Genomic DNA, 21869 nt, shown 5'->3' with positions numbered 1-21869 from the left:
CCCCCCCCCCCCCCCCCCCCAACTCAGGTTAGTAACATTGTTAGCTAGAATAGCAGAGGTGCATCAAACCTAAATCTTGCTGATTTTCAGTGAGATTTAAGCTCCTGTGTCACTTAAGCACTTGTGAAAATGGGATTTAGGCTCTCACACTTTTTTTGGATAATATTGCCCATAAAGCTGGGGTGCAAGGTGCACACACCTACTGCTGTTATCTTGTTTTGCATGTTGTAGTGGTAAGTTTGACCATCTCATGTCAACTTAAAAAGGATTTGTGAACCCGTGATGCTGTATTGTCATTCAGACTTTCTCACAACTCTCCAGAAAATATCTGAAGTATGATGACAGCATCTGCTTTGTTGTAATGTGCATTTAGCAATCCGGACCTGAGGAGAACAGAGCCCATCATTGAGAGTCCCCTGCAGAGGACCAGCAGTGGCAGCTCCTCAAGTTCCAGCACCCCCAGCTCTCAGCCTAGCTCCCAGGGAGGATCCCAGCCTGGATCCCAGGCTGGATCCAGTGAGCGTAACAGAGTCAGAGGTAAAATGATTTCTTTCTTCTTTTTCTTTTAGGCCACTGTTAAGACCTGATCTGTGGTTCTTCCCTACTAGTTGTATGACCTTTTGACAAGTCACGTAGGGCGCCTATACACAAGCGCCGAGGCTGCTCCAGTGCACTGGAATTCCAGCGCAGCAAAGCAGGCTGGATTAATCGAGTCTGCAGGAGCATGAGAATTTCTGTGCTCCAACAGCCTCTTGCGTCTCATCTACCAGCATCCCCACACTTAAAAATGGTGGCGGGGGCCTTGAACTAAAGCTCATCGAACAAGCTTTAGTTTTAAGCACCCCCCTGCCATTTTAAAGCGCAGACACGCTGATACACAAGACACAGAAGCACTTTAATTAGAGCGGCTGTCAGAGCCTAATTAAAGCTCTGAGAGCCACTCTAATTAAAGCTCCACCCTTGGAGCACATGTAAAAGTGCCTTTAACTTATAGGATTCTGGTCACGTAAGTGTGTAAAGCTGGTTTGAGAAATTGTGGTTTCTGTTGATCTACACCTGATTTAGGCAACTGGATTTCTGAAATTAGGCTCTAATAATATCCTTCCATTTTCTCCTCTGTAAAACTGAGTTGATACTTGCTCCTTCATACCCAGCACATTCTGATGGTATGAGAAGGTGCTGTATTTGTTCACAGCAGTGTTGTTGTCATGCCAGTACCCACAGATGCTATTTAGCATTTTGGGTGGTAAATGATCAGTCTGGTCCAATATTCAGTGTGGTTTCCAAATACTTGTATGAAAAGAGGTGCCAGTTGTGGTGGTGTTGTGTAAACTAATAGATCCTGGGCACACACTCTTCCTTTGTAAACCCAAACTCAACTTTCTTTGTGGGTGGGTTTTTATTCTTTTTATTTCATCTGTGTTTAGAGAGCGCTCCTCCAGGGAGAAGAGAAATGAATTATCTCATAAGCTGTTTCCTCTAAAACTCTGTCAACACAGGACCATGTTTACACTGGATTTACGTTCCTAGCTGATTATTTCCTGGCATCTTCTAGCCATTCTTAAAGATCTTCTTTTTCCACATCTAATCTCAAAAGGAGTTGCTAGAACACATTCAGCCAGTTTATCTGCATTTCTGTCCTGAAATATAAATCCACAGAGTTGAAGAGTGGTAAAACAAATGCTGCATCTATCCTGTGAATTTTTTATGATTTGCCTGTAAGATGACATGCTTCTTGATAAAATAATCAGTTCTCAAGTTAGTTGATTTATGAGCAATTGTCCTTTTGTGTTTGGGGTTTTTTACTAATGAAGAATTCTCTGGCAAGTAATGTCCTAACTATGCTAGATCCTCTGGTATTTCTAATTACTTGCATGTCCCACTCTTTGCAGAGTGCACGTATGTGTTTCTTTAATAGAAAAAAAGACAGTAATGTTAAGTCAGCTATTAGATTTGGTTAGGAGTACTACTGCTACACTGAAGACAGTACAACACAGCTGTATTGCATGTAGTGCCTTTCAAATGACCTTCACAGCAGCAGGCTTTATGGTGTCTATTGCCTATACAAACTAAGCAATACAATTACCAAATTTTTTTTTTTTTTTTTAATTATAGCAGAGTGGGAGAGAATATGATGTATGTTTTCCATTGAGATGTAGAGGCAATTAAGCAGAGAGCTACAGGAAGGTTTTTCCAAACCACAGGAGAAATAAGAGAGGAAAGCACGGCAAGATTCTTCAGAATGATGGAGAACACCAGTCCTAGGCTTGATAGACTTGGGGGTCAAATCATTTTCTGAGTTGATCACAGTCTTTCTGTATGATCCGGGGCAAGTTCCTCAGGGGAAGACTGTCTGTCACCTGGGAATAGTGGTCAGGCACAAGAAGACTACTCCACGCATGTTATTCAAGGGCTATGAATAACTTGCGCAATGAGGAACACTTGCTATGGCTTCTGTGCATCCCAGAAGCTACAAATTACCACAGATGGGGATGGGAAAGTGTCAACCGCTTGGTTGCCTCTTGCTGCACTGACCCATCCACCCTAAGACTGGTGTAGGTTGCTTACCTGGCGAAGAGGCGGACTTGTGGAGAGGAAGCAAAGTCTTTAGGCAGTCTTTCCCCCCAGCTCAGCCAAACACAGAGCTTTACCTAGATGGTACAATTTAACCTCTGGGACAAAGGCTTAACACTGCAGTGAGTGCAGTACTTTGGGATCTCCAATAGAGTAATAGAGGTGTTAAGTGTTGCTGTTGTGTGTTCAGTCTTCTTTCTTGTGTGACCAAGAAAGGTGAGAACTGTGACTAGATTTAACTCATGAAGTGTTTTAGGACCAGGAAAGGTAATACTAATTTCAAACTGGATCCCTAAAGAAACAGGAACTGGATTTCTCAGAGGTGCCACCTTGGATTTGTCACCTAGAAAAAGTTTCCGGTTCTGCTGCTGGATGAAAGTCTTAATTTCTCACTAATACCTATGTTTTCCTTTTGCCCAGGAAACGCCAAACCTGAGGGGTCACCTGTGCTCTCTCACGAGCCTTCTAAGATAAAACAGGAAGATAATAGGGATGTGACGCGCCCAAGCCGACCTGCTGTGAGTTTTTTAAATTATTTCCTGATGGAGTGATGAAGACCTGGCTCGCCAGGTTTCCATTCCATTTACTTACCCAACTTTAGGGGCCAGTAGAAAGAGGAAAATCCAATCCCATCCCCACCATAAATCTACAGCACAGGAAGAGGCCATGGGAGATGGGAGTGCTTTGAGATTGCATGGTTTTCTATTACCTAAGTCCAGAAAATCACACTAGCACTTGCTTAAAGTTAAGCAGGAGCTTAAGTGTTTTGCTGGATCGGACCTGTTCTGTACCACATGGTAACCTCTGAAGCAGTCTTGCAGAGGGGGTGTGCTGTTTGTAAAGGTTGGTTACCCAGTCACAGCTAGTCATCATGGCTTAAAAACAAACTTTGCAGTAATTTCAGTGCAGTTTTATTTTATTCCTACTTTGGCAAAGGCCCAGGAAAAATCCATCCAAGTGTTTCTTTCCAGTTGAATGTTATGTTTGATGTTTGTATTTTAAAACTGCAGAGTGAGTTGGATTCAATAACAAAATGAATTTCCGCTGTTTCTCTATTTTAATGTGTATTGATGTTTTGTTGATGTTGTTTTTTTCTTTATACTTCACAGCATTGAGCTAACAATTCTAATTTTATTTCTAACCTGCTTGCCCTTCCTCTGGCTTTTTCCTGTCCTGATCTGTTTCCTCTGATGCTGATTAATCTTCCCTTACTCCCAGAGCTATAAGAAAGCTATAGATGAGGTTAGTGATATCTTTTCTTAGTTGGTCATGCCTTTGCAAGGTTGACTAGTTAGAACTTTATATCAAACCATGTTTTCTTGGTGCTGTCATTACAGAAGGTGGTAATGCAATCCTGGTTCAGATTTCAGGACTGAAAGATTGTATTTAGATACAGTGAGCTAATCGAAAGGGCAAAATGGATCTGTAAATGCATTTTGCTCAGTACATTGCTTGACAAAATCCATATGCAGACCACTTGCATGGGGCCACCCCAACAATTCTGTCAACTTTTATAAGCAGAGCCAAATGTACTACAATATAAGACAGATATTGCTGTCCATTACACCCTCTGTGGCCCTGTTGATTCGATGGGAAGTACAAGCTTAACTTAGATCAGTATTTGTTCAGATTTCAAATAAAACCATTTCCTGATGACCATGGTTCATTTAGCCGCGTGAGTTCAGGCTGATGTTCTGGTGCTACATTGCTCTGACTTTAGATAGATTCAGTGAGAGGCAGCAAAAGATGGAACTACGGGAATTAATTTAGGAGCCAGCCCCTCAGCTGATGTATATTGGCAGGACTTCATTTTAGTTAACAAAGGTGGGCTGATTTTTACACCAGCCCAGAACCAAGCTTTCTGACTTGAAGACTGTGTATGTATTTTGGAACTCAGTTATCAGTGACTCTGCATGTGTCAACTCCAGCTGCAGCAAGGAAAGCCATCTTTGGTACCAGCTGCATTTACCTCTGCTTGAAATTGGGGTAATCACTGCTTTTCTTGCCTGCATTTGGGGTTTTACAATGGCTGTCAACTGCTAACCATCAGCAGGTGCAGTTCCTATTAATCTTGAATATAGATGGAGAATTAATTACTACTCATGGAGGAAAAAGGGGCCAGATGCTGACATCCTTGCTTGCGAGGGGTAATATCATACTCTGCCCTCTAATTTCAGATCTTGGAACTGGACCTCTAAATAGACATCCAGATGCCCTCATTTCCGATGTGGGGAATATTTTTTCAATAAAATCAGTGTTTGGGAGTAAAATAAAAAGGAAAAAGAAACAAGGCTTACAAAATGGATGAAAGTCCATTGTGCTTTTGCTATTAGTGTAAACTCCCCTGGGTCCATATTAGGACTTAAGCATTCCCTTAAAAATGTTTAATAGGCTTAGATTCTAGATGACTTGGGAATAATTGTGAAATATGGAATCCACACGTGCACACGTGGCAGGTGCTAATTTGATGGGGGGTGGAAGGAGCAAGGTTTGAATTGGCAGGGATTCTGAACTCCCTTCCTCTCACTGGACAAGCAGCCACATAGAATAAAAGTTAAGACTGCAGTCATCATCTGTGCTATGGGTTATTGGGGGGCAAGAGGGAAGGAGGGGCTAATGAGACCTCAGCTCATTGCAGATAGCACTTGAGATTGCTGTTTAACGCAGGTGTCATTCTGATTCTAGTAATTAATTCTAGCTAATGCAGAAGAGTAAGAGTGAATTGATGCTCTATAGATAAATGCTAAGTAAGGGTCAAATTCTGCAATGGTGCTAAGCATTTCTGTTGCAGGGTGCGGAATGCCCTCAACTTTTAGGCTTCTGTAGGAGTTGAAAGCAATTAGCACTTAGCAGGATCTGGCACAAAGTTACAGAATGTGCTTTCAAAGAAATACAGGAAGTCTTTAGAGCAGGCTTGTGAGGTGACGGCCTCTTGCAATGTTCTTCACATGGATTTCATTACTAATATAACTGATTAGAACACTACAGAGATATCTGGGTTGTCTGAGATCTGTGTGTCCATTTTTACGTTTAATAATGTTGCCTTTCAAATCTGTCTGTCACCTCAACAGTGATCACAGTGTAATGGCATTCAGATAACCAAGCTGAATCTTGAAGGCTCAAAGCTAATGTTACTTTGGGTGTCGATTGGCAATGCCAGTCTTACATTCTATCAAAAAAAAAGCTATGAAAATTTTACATATTTCACCTTATGCTGATATTTTTAAAAGTAGATTTGTATGGTGGACAATGTTGAATTCTTAAATTGCTGGTGTGAAAAGAAAAACCCTTTTTGATCTAGTCTTGATGAAATGTCTGATATATATCTGAACATGCACTATTCCAGTTAATGATAACTGTACTGGCAATGATGCCAAGCACAGCTATAGTGGACCTCTTCCTAAAACTTGTTTCCTATTTACAAAAAAAAAAAAAAGGAGGAAGAAATTGGAGCGGAAAAAAAACTAGCCAGTTACATACTTTGTTCTCTGAGATTTGAACCCAAGCAATGTATTTTGTTTAATGAGAGAGATTGCTAATAAAATAGTACATAAATCAATATCTAAATAGGGGTCATATTAACATAAAATTCATGTTATGCTTTATGATTCTGGACTGTGAATGAACGTAATTCCAGAAAATATTAAATCTAAAGACGTCTAAGTTTTAATTGTACTAATAATGTTATCTCTTGCATTATGTCACCTTCAATAATAACATTTTAAATATCTTTGGAACAAAACAGCATTTCTTTTCTAGTTGTCTGATCACTTTTGTTCCAAGAGCAAGACAGTGAAGTAAAATAACCCTGTAAAGTGGTCTTTATCTAGAGAAAATGATAGCATCAAAGAATTAATCATCCCAAAGCAAAGCCTGAACTGGAAAATATTGGTTATCTCCTGATATGGTCCGGGAGTATTACTGGTATTATAATTTCCAAATTAGAAATGCAAATGTAATCAGAAGGCATTAAAAATATTTGACAATGACCATGGAAGACTGCTAATATGTGAATCAACTGCATCTGATCGCAGGATTTTAACACGCCTACATTTTTCTACTATACAGTAGAAGCTACCGGCCTTTTTTGAAGGGCTAGATTATAGTTTCATAGTTTCAAGGGTTGGAAGGGACCTGAGCAGATCATCTAGTCCGAACCCCTGCCATGGCAGGAAAGAGTACTGGGGTCAAATGACCCCAGCAAGGTGTTCATCTAACCTCCTCTTAAAAACCCCCAGGGTAGGAGCCATCACCACTTCCCTTGGAAGTTGGTTCCAGACCCTAGCAGCCCTGGCCGTGAAATAGCGCCTCCTGATGTCTAACCTAAACCTACCCTCTGCCAGCTTGTGACCGTTATTCCTGGTCACTCCTGGTGGTGCTCGGGGGAACAGTGACTCCCCCAATGCCTGCTGATCCCCCCCTGACTAGTTTATAACAGACCACAAGATCCCCCCTCAGCCTTCTCTTGTGGAGGCTGAACAGGTTCAGGTTCCGTGGCCTCACCTCATAGGGCCTGCCCTGCAGTCCCCTGATCATGCGAGTGGCCCTCCTCTGGACCCTCTCCATGCTGTCCACACCCCTCTTGAAGTGCGGCGCCCAGAACTGGATGCAGTACTCCAACTGTGGCCTGACCAGTGCCACATAGACGGGGAGGATCACCTCTTTTGACCTGCTCGAGATGCATCTCTGGATGCGTGACAAGGTGCGGTTGGCCTTCCTAACTGCCTCCCCACACTGCCGACCCATGTTCACCTTGGAGTCAATGATGACTCCGAGATCCTTTTCCGCCTCCGTGCTGACAAGAGGGGAGTTATGACGTATTTAAGTTGTACTAACAATGACCAACCTCATGCAGTTTGATGTGGCTCCCTGCAGAGCAAGTTACTTGTCAGTGGTTTTTAATGGTGTCATGGGAAGTAGAGCTAGCCTTGATGTAAATTTCTCTTGGCTATAGTTTGTGGGTAGAAAACTTACCAGTTTAATTTGGTATCCACAATTATTTTGGTTTGCGTATTGCAGATGTGAAATAGAAGGTCAGTTTCTCAGTCCCGTCCTTTGATGTTTGGAAAAAGTTGGGACTAGTACTAAAATGCAAGACGTACAGTTTTAAAGGGGATGTAGTTTTCTTTTAAAATGCCTGAGAAAATGGGAAAGGACCTAACTCAATTAAGTGAAAATTGATTAATCAATTAACCTGTGTTTTTTTTATATAGACTGAAAACAACTATAAACAACTCTAGTCTTCATTGACTTCGTTGTGTTCTCAGTTTAGAAACACCAAGCAAGCAACCAGAGAATGAGCTTTAGCCTTAATCAAAACAAGTAGTTTTCATGACTACAGATTTGATTTGTATTTCAATCACAAATTTATCGGCACTGGAAGTAAATGTTTAAATATCATATTCATAAAGGAATAAACAGTGTGTTGACAGGTTTGAATACATAACATGCCTGTCAGCTGAATTCCCTGCCAAATAGAAACAGATTTTCAATGTACTCATATTTCCTTGTATACATAGGTCCTGATTTAAAGTGCAGTGAAGTCAATGGGAGTCTTACCTGTACTTCAGTGGGCTTTGAAACCGACTGTCTCTTTCCAGATATGATATGAATCTCTAGCCATGCTCTTTCTTTAATATGGAATATGTTCTTATGTATTCCTTTAAGTATAAATAAGATGATGTATTTCAGTAACAGATTTATGTAAAAAATGTAACATGATCCTCAGGTTTCTCCTGCGGCCATGTTGATAGTGATTAATGAATGTCAGGGGAAAAATACTGAGAGAGAGAGAGAACTCTTCCTAGCTGGTAGTGGCTTACTGCCAGACAAATGAGAAATGTATCCGCCTAAAATATGCTCTCAGATGCACAGACTCCTGGGCACCCATCTTGAATTAATTTAAAGTCAGTGGTTTTGCATGGGTTGTAACTGCCAGTCAGTAGGGTATAACTTGGGAGTATATGGTATGCCTTTCCCCATATTAAACAATAGCCCCGAAAACAACTGATGACTTCAAACCAGGTTCGTAATCAATCCCCTCTGAAAGTATAAAATGGTTAGTCTGTTTCTTCTTTTTCCTTCAAATGACTGATCATTTAATTGCAACAGACACAATTAGGTGTGACTTGATCTATGTGGAATTAGGGATGAAAGATTACTTACTCCATTTAAAGTTGTGAGGGCTTCATTTTGTGTTTCTAATCCAAATAGGACTGCAAGAGATTGTGATGTCTTTAAGATGAAAATAATTTGAAGTACAGATTGCTCCGCAGAATATTACAGATTCTCTATTGAAAAATGAAATCGCTTTCAGTAGCAGTTATATATTTTTACATTTTTTTTTTTTCTTCTAATGAAAAGAGAGGTTTTAAGACCTCCCTACACTGTCTTAATTAACATTATTCTAGTCACCCTGCTGGAATGGTAATCTGGAAAATTATGGAATGCAGTAAAGAGAGAATATGGCCATAAGAAAATTGTGGAATTTAGTATTTTTCAATGAGTTTCTTTCTCCCTAATCCTTTATCTCTGACCGAATGCACTGATGGCTACATCGGTCACTAATATAGGGAGAAATGGTAAGACTGACAATTGCAATGCTTTGTTCGTCATGTGCATGCATTGTGCAATAGAGTTCTCTAACCCATTCTAATTAGAGCTCTCATGCTTTTTTGCCCTACTGCTTCCCCCTGCATTGCTATAAAAGCATGTAAGATAAGAAACAGTCTATTTTCTACACGGTGCCTGCAATGTTTCTTGTATTTAAATAACACTGTCTATTTTGTATAACTGTCAAATCTAAGGTTTCATCCAAATCATGGTAAACTGAAAAATTTATTTTGGGGGTTGGGACTTTGGGGCTCCCCCTCCCCAATTTTCTACTTTTTTCACTTTCTCCTTACCTTTCAGGCTGTGACACTTCACATAATATGCTAAAGATATTTCTGCCAGGAGAGTTTGGTTTTTTTTTAAATTTTATTCTACTTTAATTGTTGTGGTTGACTCAGAGTCATGACTCAAATTTAAGAAAACATGATTCTGCATCAAGCGGAGTACTTTTTACTCTAATGATGTATCACTGCATCTTGGCAACAAGCTGCCAACTTAGACTGATAATTGAAGTGGATCTTGCCTTGGGGATTGCACCATTTTGTGCGAGACTCTGTCATTGCTTTCTTTCCAATGGCATTTATAACAGAGCAAACACCAGTAGTGAGTTTTTTTCTTTTTTTGAGAGAGAGGGTCCAAAGAAAAGTAAAAGCTTCAGGATAAATTCTCAAAACCTGTCTTTGAAAACATTGTTTTCCAGTTTACTATGATAGTGACTGAATTTCACCTTTTCAACAAATATAATTTTTACATGTATATACATATCAGTGTGTATATATACACTGACATGTGTGTTCAAAACAAAAAAATAGGTCAGCTCTTGATTTTCAGCAAACATGAAATCAGTTTTGTTTTGTTCAATAAATGCTACGTGCTACAAACATTGTTTTATGTTTGTCTTATGTTTGTAATAATTCTGTAAAGCTATTTCTTGTGGCTCGTGCTGTAACATTGGCTTTTGAAGAGATATGTGTAGCTTTTTCTCCTTGCTTTATATACAGTTCACATTGGTTTCTCTTTTTTGCCCCCATTAGGACCTGACTGCATTAGCAAAAGAGTTGAGGGAGCTGCGTATTGAAGAAACCAATCGCCCTCTGAAAAAGGTGACTGACTACTCTTCGTCCAGCGAGGAATCAGAAAGCAGTGAAGAGGAAGAAGAAGATGGCGAAAATGAAACGCAGGATGGGACAGTGCCTGTCAGTGACATCCCACGGCTTATGTAAGAGATCATTTCTTTAAAGGCATGATGGTGAAATTGCAGTGTGCTTCTTTTCCTTCTCACTACAAAAAAAATTATAACTATCTTGAGACAGCAGTTCTGACATTGGTCTGTTATCTTCAGTCTGCAGAGCATTGGCAAGTTACAGGTGGTGGGTCATTCTCTCTGCTTTTAGCTGCTTTTCTACAGGCAAGTAGGGCCACCAGTGAAAATGTTTAGTTTAAGGAAAACCCTTTCTTGTTGTTACCTGTTGTACGAGCAGCTGTTGTCATTATAGTTAAAGGAGAAGAGAGGTGACCTTAGGGCTTTTGCTTGTTTAAGGTGTGGTTCATACATTGGAAAAGGGACCTTTCTATTCCTTGTATTGTCGGGCCAACATTATAAGCTTCTAGATTCAATGTCTTGTATTAGAAATGTCACCGTAGCTTTGGTTATTTAATTCACTTAGAAGATCAGTCATTTTTCAGGCTAACATTGGAGGTAATTAATGGGAAAGGTGAAATCTTCTACATTGTGGTCAAACTTATCTACCTAATGCCTCTGAGTGTGCTGGAAATCCAGTCATGTCCAGTGATGTTGTTATTGTTGTAGATCTTTTTTGTCTTCTAACACCAACCTATAGCAGGGTAAATGCTTAGCAGGTACTGAATGTTCCCTGCGAAATGCAGAGCTCCCTTGACTCTCATTATGTCTTCATCCACTTTTCTGCAGCATCTATTTTTCTCAGGACCACAAAAAGCTTTATGGACTTGTCTTCAAAATGCTTGTATGAAGTAGAGAATCAGTACGTTCTCTGTTTCACAAATGGGCATCTGAGGCACAGAGAAATGAAGGACCAGGTCTTTCTTCGTCATAAGCTGGAATTGTGCTGATTTGACCAGTGCAAAGTCATTCAAGAAGCTTTGCTGGAGTTGGTATTAAAACCCAGTTCATTTTCTTAACTGCAGAATCCTGTGTAATACAGCATTAAGGTTTTGATCCCTTTTCAGCACCTCTCATTGTTTGTGCTAGGATACTGCCATGTTATCAGGCTGGTACAGGATGTCATATGCCTTACCAAGGTATGTCCTCACTATAGAATGAACCTGGGAGATCAGCACCTGGTTTAGCCTAGTCCAAGTTGAACCACTGCACTGTAGAACCAGATCTGAGTTACCCTGTCTTTACTGGTGCTGCACTCACTCATGTGACCCTTGGACTTCCAAGGTCATATTACATAGTTCTTTGTACTACAAGAAGCTGAGCCCCTCTGGAGTTCCTGAAGACCTTGCCTGCCTTTTTAGGCATGCAAAGGAATTGTGGGAAAACATTTTCAGACTACCAGTCCAGCCCTCAGGATATATAGCCTCTTATGCTCTTCCTAGAAAGTGGGTGGGTTTCTAGCCTGAGTAACAGTGACATCTGAGTCCTAACCCACACCTGCAGCCGAGCCCTGCCTACTTAAGTTTACAAGTTGCATTTCAAACCTCAAATATAACAGTAAGTCTGCTCTGTGTTCAAGAGCAGGTACTGAGAAACGGGGCTTTATAGCACCTGAGCATAAGTGGGTGCATCCTTGGCCAGCTCCACTGGGTAAAGCTTTTTGTTTGCCATCTGCAACTGCTGTCCCACTCCAGTATGCCACCTGCCATATCTTGACCTTAGGGAGAGCTAGCCATTTTGTACAGAGTAGGAAAGTAAAAGCTAGTGGCTTTAACTAGATTGCACTGACCATGAGCCTACTGTCTCTACTGCTAAGACCTAGAATTCAGGAATTCTGGCTAACTTCTCAGTTCAGCCACTTGCTTGTAGTGATCTTGAGGCAGTCGCTTCCCCTTTTCTGGGCCTCAGTTCCTTATTTCTAAAATTGGCATAATTGAATGGTTGTGCCTCCCATGGTGAGGTCGTGATGCTTAGTTTGTTAATGACTGTAAAGTGCTCTGAACTTCTCACATGGAAAATGCTGCAGAAGCTCAATGAATTATTAAATGCCTTGGGTTGCCCTGGCGCCATTGTGTTCCTTTATATTATAAAAATTCTGCATTGCAAGGCAAGGGTGTAATACTGCACCATGCTGTGTGCCAATCTCGGCTGCTTTTCAAAGGGAGCTCCATGCATTGAGCCCCTGTGGTGTCAGGCCCCTCATTAGACCAGTGACAAGCTATACTCGCTGACCTGCTTTGCATTCCTCCAGTTGTTGACAAGCAGTCGTGCACCTGAGTTGCACCTTTAAAAGTAAATTACCTCGTATTGACTGATAATGACCAGTGAAAGCGCTTTAAATGAAAAATTACAGGACTCATCAACATCAGCTTCATTACAGCTGTTGACTTTTTTTTCCCCTGGACTACAGACAGCCTTAGACGATCTGTGCCATTCACCTCTGAGTCGTCCTGGATTTTTTTGGTCTGTATCAATAAGAATTGAGGGTGTCAGCATTGTGCAGAATGAAGTTGCAGCTACTCCAGGATTTAATATAATTAAAAATGAAGAAGAGCTTGTAGTTTGGCACATACGTACTTATCAAGTGCAGAAGCTAGCTTAGCACTGATTCTGAAGTTCTGATGTAAGCAATAAGGGAGGCTAGCATGCACGTTACGTCCACATTAATCATACCCTGTAGGGCACAAATACAAAGTCTCTTACTAAAAATACCTCACTATTCCAGCTATCTGTGTAACATAATTTTATAAAGTTGCATTTTTATCTGTAGAACCTAAGTATATATTTTTCTAACAGAAAAATAAATTTAGGTCAAGCTGTGTCATTGAGGATGTATGGATAGACTTTGAGAGGCAGTTTTTTCAACGTATTATGCTGCTTGCTTGTGGTAAAATGGAAAGTGGATACCCAAATACCTACCTACTTGCTTGTCCTCCTATGCCCTGGCCATATTGCCCTAATATTTATTTCGGCTGTATAAACAGTTTTACAAAAAATGCAGGAGTAAGGCTACTAAGCGAATGTCAATTTGTATTTGTTTATGTATAAACATCCCATAATAACTGCATCTATTTAGCATTAGGGCAGTTAGAGCCCCCAGCTCTTTCAGCTGCCTCTTTTCAACTTAGAATGAAATACTGTTTCTCAGTGCTCATTTGCTGTCATTAGCAGTTTCAGAGCCAAACCCTAACAACAGGCTCCACATACACTTGAAAAACTCTAGCTGCAGAGGGAACAGCAAAAAGTAACAGTTACCCCCAGTCCTAGCGCCCTCAAAACTCAGTGTCTCAACTTCTCAGGCATTTTGGATACAGCATGTATATATTGTATTGCACGAAGAGCATTCTTAGATCCATCTCTTCCAGCGACTTTGCCTTTAGCAGGACATGCTCCTGACGCTAATCATTAGCATAGGGCAATCCCAGCACATGCTAAATACATTGCTATTTCTGCAGCATTGACTTCTGTCTGTTTTGAGGTGGAAGAATTAAATGAGCCAGCATTTGGCTCCAGATCTGTTTCTAGAACTTGGTGGTGCAAAACACTCCTTACTGGAACAGTGATATTCTCTTTCATATATTGGAAGATCCAACACATCCTGTTGGAAGTGAAAAGTAATGATTTATGGGCTTCTAAAAAATAACAATGCTTCATGACAAAGCTAGAAATAGAACTTGTCTCTCCTGACTCCCGATATCATACTTTAACCAGTAAGCAATGCTCCTTCCCAGCATACAGTGGAATTGGTAAGGCCCTGCTCTGTTTATAAAGTTTTAGTGCTTTGTTTATAGTACATTTATAGGACCTTGTTGCTATATTTCTTGCATTAGTCAGTGCTTCCCTTGCTCTTTAGATGACACCAGAACAGAAATGCTTGTGGCTTCCAAGTCTATCCAAGCAGCACATGAAAGCATTTTGGAAGATCACTGTAGATGTACAGTATAGTTTCTACTGTGGTATAAACATAAAGCAGTATAACTTGAATTTGCACAATAGATAAGTTCTTGTATCTCTCTTCTTCTGCAAGAATCTTCTTCATCTGCCTTCAGCTGAGCTCCCTCTGATTTTGTAAGGCGATCTGCGAGCCCAGTAGCATAGTAAATGTTTGGACCCTCCATTCAAAATGCATGATGGAGATGGTACCCACTTAAGCTCCTGAGTCCTTGGTTGCCTTGCCCAGATGAAAGCTGGGGCAACAGAAGCCTTGTATCTTCTGTCACTGATGTAAGGCAATGGACCTTATGCCAGTGAAGGATCAGACATAATGGTGCTCTGCTCTACCATGCCCCCCTCACAGAATGCTTTCCATGCTTCTGCAGTGCTTTCTGCTAGCACTCTTTCTTCTACATAGAAGAATGACTATCACTGTCTGGCTGCTTAGCATCAGTCCATGACACCAAATGGCTTCAGCAGAGTAGAGAATCTAAATTTCTGTCTTTCTTTATCCTTTACATTTAAAAAGACTGAAGAAGTTCTTTTGGAGTGCCAGCAATAATGCGTACAAGAAAAGCTCAGCAAAATTTTGGGCTTGATTTTCTCCCCCCCCCCCCCAATCTTATTGCTACTCTAGCATTAAGTTCTTTTCTAGATACCCAAGCCAACTCTATCTAGAAATAGCATTGTATTGAAATACATGGATTCTGTTTTAGCTTTGTGAACTTCTGCCATTAATGTCTTTGATTCTGTCACCAGACCAACAGGAATTTCTGGAAGCAATGAGCCATACAACATAGGAATGGTGGCAACCCATGGTCTGGAAACGTCCCACACAGATACATTTAGCAATATTTCAAGGGAAGGAACTTTAATGGTAAGGGAGGTAAGTCAGAGTTGATCATTTCTGTGTAACATGTTCAGGAGGGTTTTGTCCACATAAGCATGCCAAGTAATCACACTCTATGTTCTGAACATACAATAATTGATTCAGCTATGCTCATTAACAACTCAGTAATATAATTATGCAGTTAAACAAATATGACAAGCATATGTGATTTTTTCAGAGCTACAAACAGCAGTGAATAGTAATACTAGAAGCCAGCAGTGTGAATTCTGATTTGATTTACTCTTCTGTAAAACCCAGGTACTGAAGTTTCCCTTGGTTTCTACAGTTATTAGCAAGGTTTGGAAGCTGCCCCAAAGTTTCCTCACTTTTGCATTTTCTACTTTTGTCTCTATTGAGTCGATCTAATGGAATTGCTGCTGTTACAGTCTCTGTTCTGAATGCTTTAATGGTGAGACCTTGGTTCCTATATGGAAAGGACCATAGAAAAGGCCCTTGAAATGAATATCAATGGTATTGCTTTTGTGAAGCACATAGAATGCTGTTTGGATGGGAAGCATGCCTCTAAAAGCCAATGCACTTAACTTCTGGTTTATAAGAGGGAGAAACTACGCTGTGTCTTCCTTGGTATGTGAATGGAGCAAGACAGAGTAAGGCATATTAAAAAAAAAAAAAAAGACCTTGGATAAGTCACCTATTTCTCTTATAATGCTGCATATGTTCCCAACAGGCTGGTGGCATTTGCCTGAAAGGCCCACTCTGTTATCAGGTAGTCTTTCTGCTGGGGAAGGGATGAGTGGGTTCTGCTGAGTTAATGAAGCAGGTGAATCAGTGTCTTGCAGATGAGTGCATCTGTAAAATGTTGGGTAGGGTTAGCCAACCTGCAGCACATGTGCCACAAGTGGCACAGGCAGCCTTTCTGTGTGGCTCACATAGAGAGGGTACAGGCAACAAAGTGGTAAATAAGGAAGGAAACAGAAAGCAAAGCAGCAAATCTGGCAGGGAGCACAAGGAAGGAAACAAAAGCAGAGTGGGAAAGGGATCACTGGCACCTGGGGTGCATGCAGGGCTAATTTGTGGCATGCCTGCCAAAAAGGTTGATTCCCACTAACGTACGGTATGGATTGAGCAGTTGAAGGAGCAGCCTTAAGAGCAGACAAATCTGTGGTGTAGGTTTGAGTGGCTCTCTTGTATATTATTGCTAATAAATAAAACCAAAGCCCAGGAAGAATGAGAGTTTGGTTTTCACATAGGGAAAGATTGGGGTTTTTTTGAGTAGTTGGATTAGAATCATAGAAAACAAGGATTGGAAGGGACCTCAGGAGATCTAGTCCTACCCCTTGATCAAAAAAGGAGTGTCCCCACTTAGATCATCCCAGCCAAGGCTTTGTACAGCCAGGTCTTAAAAACCTCCAAGGATGAAGGGTCCACAACTTTGCTGGGTAGCCTGTTCCAGTGTTTTACTATGGTCCTAATTAGAGATTTTTCTAATATGTAACCTAAACTTCCCTTGCTGCAACTTGAGACCATTGCTCCTTGTTCCGTCTCAACTGCACTGAGAACAGTGCAGCCCCATCCTCTTTGTAACCACCCTTCAGGTAGTTGAAGGCTGCTATCAAATCCCCTCTCAGCTTTCTGCTTATTTATCCAGACTAAATAAGCCCAGTTCCTTCAGCTTCCCTAACCAATGTGCACCAATCCCCTAACCATTTTTGTTGCCCTTCACTGGACCCTCTTAAATTTGTCTACATTCTTCCTGTAGTGGGGGGGGGGCCAAAACTGGACAGTTTTGGATGGATACTTGATTGATGCTTTATTGCTATATTAATTCATCTTTCCTTTAACAGTCTCTCTGTGGACTACCCTGTGTGACCAGGTTAAGCCACTTATCTTCCAAGAATAGATTATGTAGGTTTTTGCTCCAGTCAGTTGTTGCATCATGCCATGACAGATCCAATCCTAAGTAACACACAGGACCTTGTCCAAGATCTGCTCTGTAGTAATAATAATTATAATAGAATCAAATTCAGCATCTTAGCTGGAGGGAGTGAGCAAAAACAAACAAGCAAACAAAAAAAACCCTTGCCATGCTAATATTTAATGCTATAAAGGGGAAATCATACAAAAATGAGCAACGTAGAAGTTTAAAAGGATTAGAAAGATGTTAAAAGGACCAATGTGAAAGCCACTAATGGAGAGAAGTACTATACTATTCCCAAGCATTCTATGAACCATCTTTGGGGCTGGAAGAAGTCATGTGCAAGAAGAATATAAAAAATGACAGCCATTTCCTCACCTTCTAAAATAACCAGAAAAAACCCACCCCTTGGGGACCAAAAGTAAGAAAGAGAAATACTAGACAATTTCAGAGGAAAGGAAGCATATAGCAGAAGAAGCCTTATGATTAGTGTTGCATCCTGCCACTGGGTCAGAAATGGGCAGTAATGCACAATGGCACTCTGTATTAAACTCATCTAATCCATCATTGTTCAGTAGAGATTTTCGGAGCATGGTGATACCCCTACAGCCTATCCTGCCAGTGAAGTTAATTCAATTGATATAAACACAAGGTGCTACCATGATGAGTCAACCACTTTTGGAATTATCTTGTTAGTAAGCATTGCTACTATAAAATCCTTACGTGACTAGAAGCAGCTGAAAAATCTATCAGGCAATATGATATAGTGTCACAAGCAAATTATCCTGTTACTTTCTCCAAAGCCCATACAAATCAGTGAAAGGGATTTGTATGGGTCCTGGATACTCTTAGGCAGAAATGATGCAGATTCAAGGTGAAGGTGACTGGTAAAGGATTTGTGCGACAGAGCAAATGTCAGCCTCAGTATTTGCCCAGGTTTGATTGTTCTGAGGATTCTTTCTAAGTCCACTTTCAAATGGGCAGTTCTTAGCTATATGTACTGATATGCTGCAGGTGGAAAAGTGTCCAGGGTGCCGACTGACTAGTAAAAGTAAGGTTTGGGGAAGAAATTTCATCACAATACCTGTCCATATGGGAAAATCATAGGTTAGCGTGGGTCATTTGCATGTTTGCAAGGAAGAGCCCTTGTCTTCAGTGATATTTGAAATAGACAATGAGTTGGCAATCTATCCAGATCTATCCTGGAGTCTCACCTTGCATTTCCAATTTTGAGGAGTGCCAGAGGAGTTTCAGGTAAATCATTCCCTCCTTCCTCTGTCTTTGCTACATGACAACACGGAGAATTTAAGAGCTGTCAGGATCAGGCGGATGTGTCACCTTTCAGCTGCGTGTTACAATCCCGGCAGTCTTTCAGCTACAGTAGTATGTGCAGTCATTTCTTTGATAACTGCAATTTTAGCAGCAACTGGCTGGACTTACAAGGCCATGCTTGGCAGGTCTATCAAATTTATAACTCTCCCAAAAGGTATTGAATATGATCTATATGGTCTGGAGAGGACATCTTTTGTTGGGTGCAGTGAGAGCCAAAAGAAGAGGAAAGAATTAAATATAACTTTATTTCATTAGAACATCTACCTAAAAATGTATGTGGAAGAGGGTTTTATCCTGTTCACAAAGGCATGTAACCCTTGTTGATGCTAATGGGACCTTTGTGTGCACAGCAGGATAATAGATTTGTTCATCTATATAAAGGAAATGTTAATGCTCTTCACTGCTGTTTTGTATCATAGAAACACGCTTTAGGAGCTGTACTAGCAATTGTGAAAACCTATGATCAGGTTACTGCTGTAGCTATAGAGGCCAAATCTGCCATCTGCCTAGATCCCATGGAAGTCTGTGGGCTAGATTCTGTTCTCAGTGAAGTCAATGGCAAAGTGAGCACCACGGCTGTCATGCTGACCAATGGGATTTGCACTTGCACACCAGAGGATAGAATTTGGCCCCTGGTTCCTTGTCACAAAAGATCAATCTAAAACAGATATAACGGCTTCTGTATTAACTCTGTTTGTGTAACGCAGCTAACGATGTCTTTATTTAACTTGTGATTCATTCTGTCTATTTCTTCTGTTTCAAATTTTCTGCTTGCCAGATTTGCATGGGGTGAATACAGCTGAGAGGGCTCCTGTTCTGTGCTTGCTTCGGTAACTGGGTTATTGGACTAGACTTGTAGGTTGGTTGGTTTGTTTCTCTCTTCTTTCTTCCTTATACCTTATATCTCTGCAGACCTCTGGTGAAAAAAAGCGCTCTGGCCACACAGCCAGCAATGGCTTTGCAGGCCACATCAATCTCCCTGATTTGGTGCAGCAAAGCCACTCACCTGCAGGCACACCGACCGAGGCCCTGGGGCGAGTCTCCACGCATGCTCAAGACATGGACTCGGTGGCGGAAGTAGGTGGTGGGGGCTCTTTGTTAATCTGGCTATCCCTTTCCTTTTGTGCTGCTTTTAATGGGTATTAACAACTTCTGATACAGGGTCTCCCCCAGTACTGCCTCTAGCTATCTCACTTTTCTTTTTTGGCACTCTGTGTTTATGACTATGATTGTAACTGAAGAAAAACAAAATCCTTTGGGTAGTATGCGTATCATTATGGGTTTTAGATGTGGAAACCACCCCACACCTAATTTGCAGCTGCAGAAGCTGATTTAGCATCCGGAATAATGGGCCTAACCGAACCATTCTAGAAATTTGTGGAAGTCCAGATGTGGGTCTGAACTTAGCACCTTGCGGAGGAATTCTGGTCCCAACGAAGTCATTGACATTACTGAGGCCAAGATTTTATCATATGGCTAATGCCTAATACTTAAAGGTGTCTAAAAATATAGCACGTCCTTAAAGTTGGGTTTCTGTTCAGGATGCAAGTAACCGTCCTTCTATGGAGTGAGGTGGCCAAATGTTCTTTGCATGAGAGAGAAAAAGGGTGTAATAAACTCAAGGCTGTTGGTGATTATCTGAGGAAAAAATAAGACTTGTTTTTATTTTTAAGACATAGACTAAATGACTTACTGCTTTATTCTGATTTTTTTAAAATTATTCAACTGATTTTTATTGGTTCCTTGTTGTTCATCATCATCATCGTCTCATCACTTGGACTTAAACATTTATAAAATGAGAAGAAAAAACGTTCATGCTTTGGCCCAAAATGTTTGGGGGGGTTTTTTTGTTGTTTTCTTTTTTTAAGTGAAAGAGGAGCCAACTGCTTATGTAAGCAAATCTTTCTTTGATTATTTGAGTCTCCACTAAAAAAATAGGGCAAGAATTGTGTTTAACTGCATGTGTTTATAATATAAAAAACTAAGAACATCCTGAAAGGGGCAAAGCTAGTGTTTGTTGAGCTGCATCAGTTGAGAATAGGTGCAAATTGACTGTTTTGGTTACTGCTCAAAGACTCCCAAATTACTCATGGTCCCCCTAGCAGTATTCTCCTGTGACAGCAGAGAACTGCACAGGTGTCACCACAGCCTTGCCCTGTTTCATGGAGGTGGGCTATCCTACTTCTGTGTGGCTGGAGTAGATTTCACCATTGATGGGAAGGTCATGGGCAGGTATTTGAAGGGTGGCAGTCCTATAGGTGAAGAGAAACAGGATTTTTTTGCCTTACCTCCCCATCACATGTCTATTCTATTTGGCCTCTGCCAAACTCAGGCTGTGTCATAGAGATGATACAGCGTCAGTCATGCTGACTAATGCCAAAGGTAAAGCTGATGGACTGCAGAATGTACCTGTGTTGCGTAGGAAGGGAACTGTAATTACCTAGCTTGCTTTAATCTGAACCCTTTGTCAATCTCTGTTTAGAATCAGATTTCTTTTATTTTTTATTTTGTTCTTTTTAATTTAGAACAGGTTTGAACCTAGGCAACGTAAGTGACAAGTCAGTAATTATTCCATCTATGTAGCTAAACAGACCCGGCTGTGTTATGTCAGGGGTCAAGAGATTGGAAGGACCGTAGCATTATCTCATGCTGCAGCTTGGTAAGCTGAGACAGAAGTTTATAAAAGGTTGAACAGGACCTGCAGGAAGATGAGGTCTTAATATTTAAATAACAGATTTGTAAGTTATTAAAATGCCAGCTGCTTAGATGAAGAATAGCTGAGTCTGAGCAAAGAAAGGAAAAGATTGGTGCATGTGAATAGAGGATTTCATCCATCATAAGTCATGCATTTGAAAGTGCGTTGTTCTTAGCTGGAAATGATCCCTGTAAATATTGAGTTTTCCCTTCTAGAGAAAAGCTGATGCTTCATGGAGAATTTTGAAAAAGACACTCTGCAAAAACAATTTTGCATGCATATATTATAGATGTGTGTGTGCATACCCACAGGCGCACACGTACACAAACCCACAGGCACACGCATGTGGCAGGGCACAAGCAGTGCCTGCCACTTTAGGAGGAGCTGGTAGGCTGCAGAGCAGCTGGCAGGTGGGCTCAGGCCTAATTAGGCAGTCACCTGACAGGTAGGAGGCCACCTGATTGGAGGAAGGTTGGGCACTTAGAGTATAAGCCCAGACCCAGGGAGCAGGGCTTGCAGTTGCAACTGGGGAGCTAAAGGATGAACATCACCCGGTCTGAGGACTGCTGCTCTGGTAACACCTGGATGTTAGGGTGGGAACTATGGGGATGGAAGAGGTTCCTGTAGGTCCTGGGTAAGACCTGAAACTGTTCCCTGCTGGGGTTGCATAGTGCGTTGGGGCTGCCTGTGGCAGGGCAGCCCCCAGGAAATGCCCGCCTGTACCTCCCTAGTGAAAGGTAAGGGTGGGACGCCAGAAAGTCTCAGCCCCTTGTGGGTGACCCCATGGAGGGGAAAAGCTAGGGGGGAGCACACCCTA

The 21869-nt window shown here is 41.2% G+C and overlaps 1 protein-coding gene across 6 annotated transcripts in view; it reads left to right on the top strand.

The window, feature by feature from the left end:
- Positions 1-21869, top strand: part of TNIK (TRAF2 and NCK interacting kinase) — a 357471-nt gene that overhangs the window by 307524 nt on the left and 28078 nt on the right. For 3 of the 6 annotated variants that reach the window (XM_019503298.1, XM_019503296.1, XM_019503295.1), the window contains 7 exons: positions 374-537; positions 2995-3092; positions 3793-3816; positions 9284-9286; positions 10221-10405; positions 15020-15146; positions 19270-19434. In XM_019503298.1, coding sequence (XP_019358843.1) covers positions 374-537; positions 2995-3092; positions 3793-3816; positions 9284-9286; positions 10221-10405; positions 15020-15146; positions 19270-19434 — 766 coding nt within the window. The remainder of the gene's footprint in view (positions 1-373; positions 538-2994; positions 3093-3792; positions 3817-9283; positions 9287-10220; positions 10406-15019; positions 15147-19269; positions 19435-21869) is intronic. The other 3 variants (XM_019503300.1, XM_019503297.1, XM_019503299.1) reach the window with 2 other exon arrangements.

The sequence above is a fragment of the Gavialis gangeticus genome, unplaced genomic scaffold, assembly GCF_001723915.1.
Source record: "Gavialis gangeticus isolate Ggan-Ray unplaced genomic scaffold, GavGan_comp1, whole genome shotgun sequence".
NCBI lineage: Eukaryota > Metazoa > Chordata > Crocodylia > Gavialidae > Gavialis > Gavialis gangeticus.
Note: the sequence above shows the minus strand (reverse complement) of the source record. Positions and strands in the feature narration are given on the sequence as shown.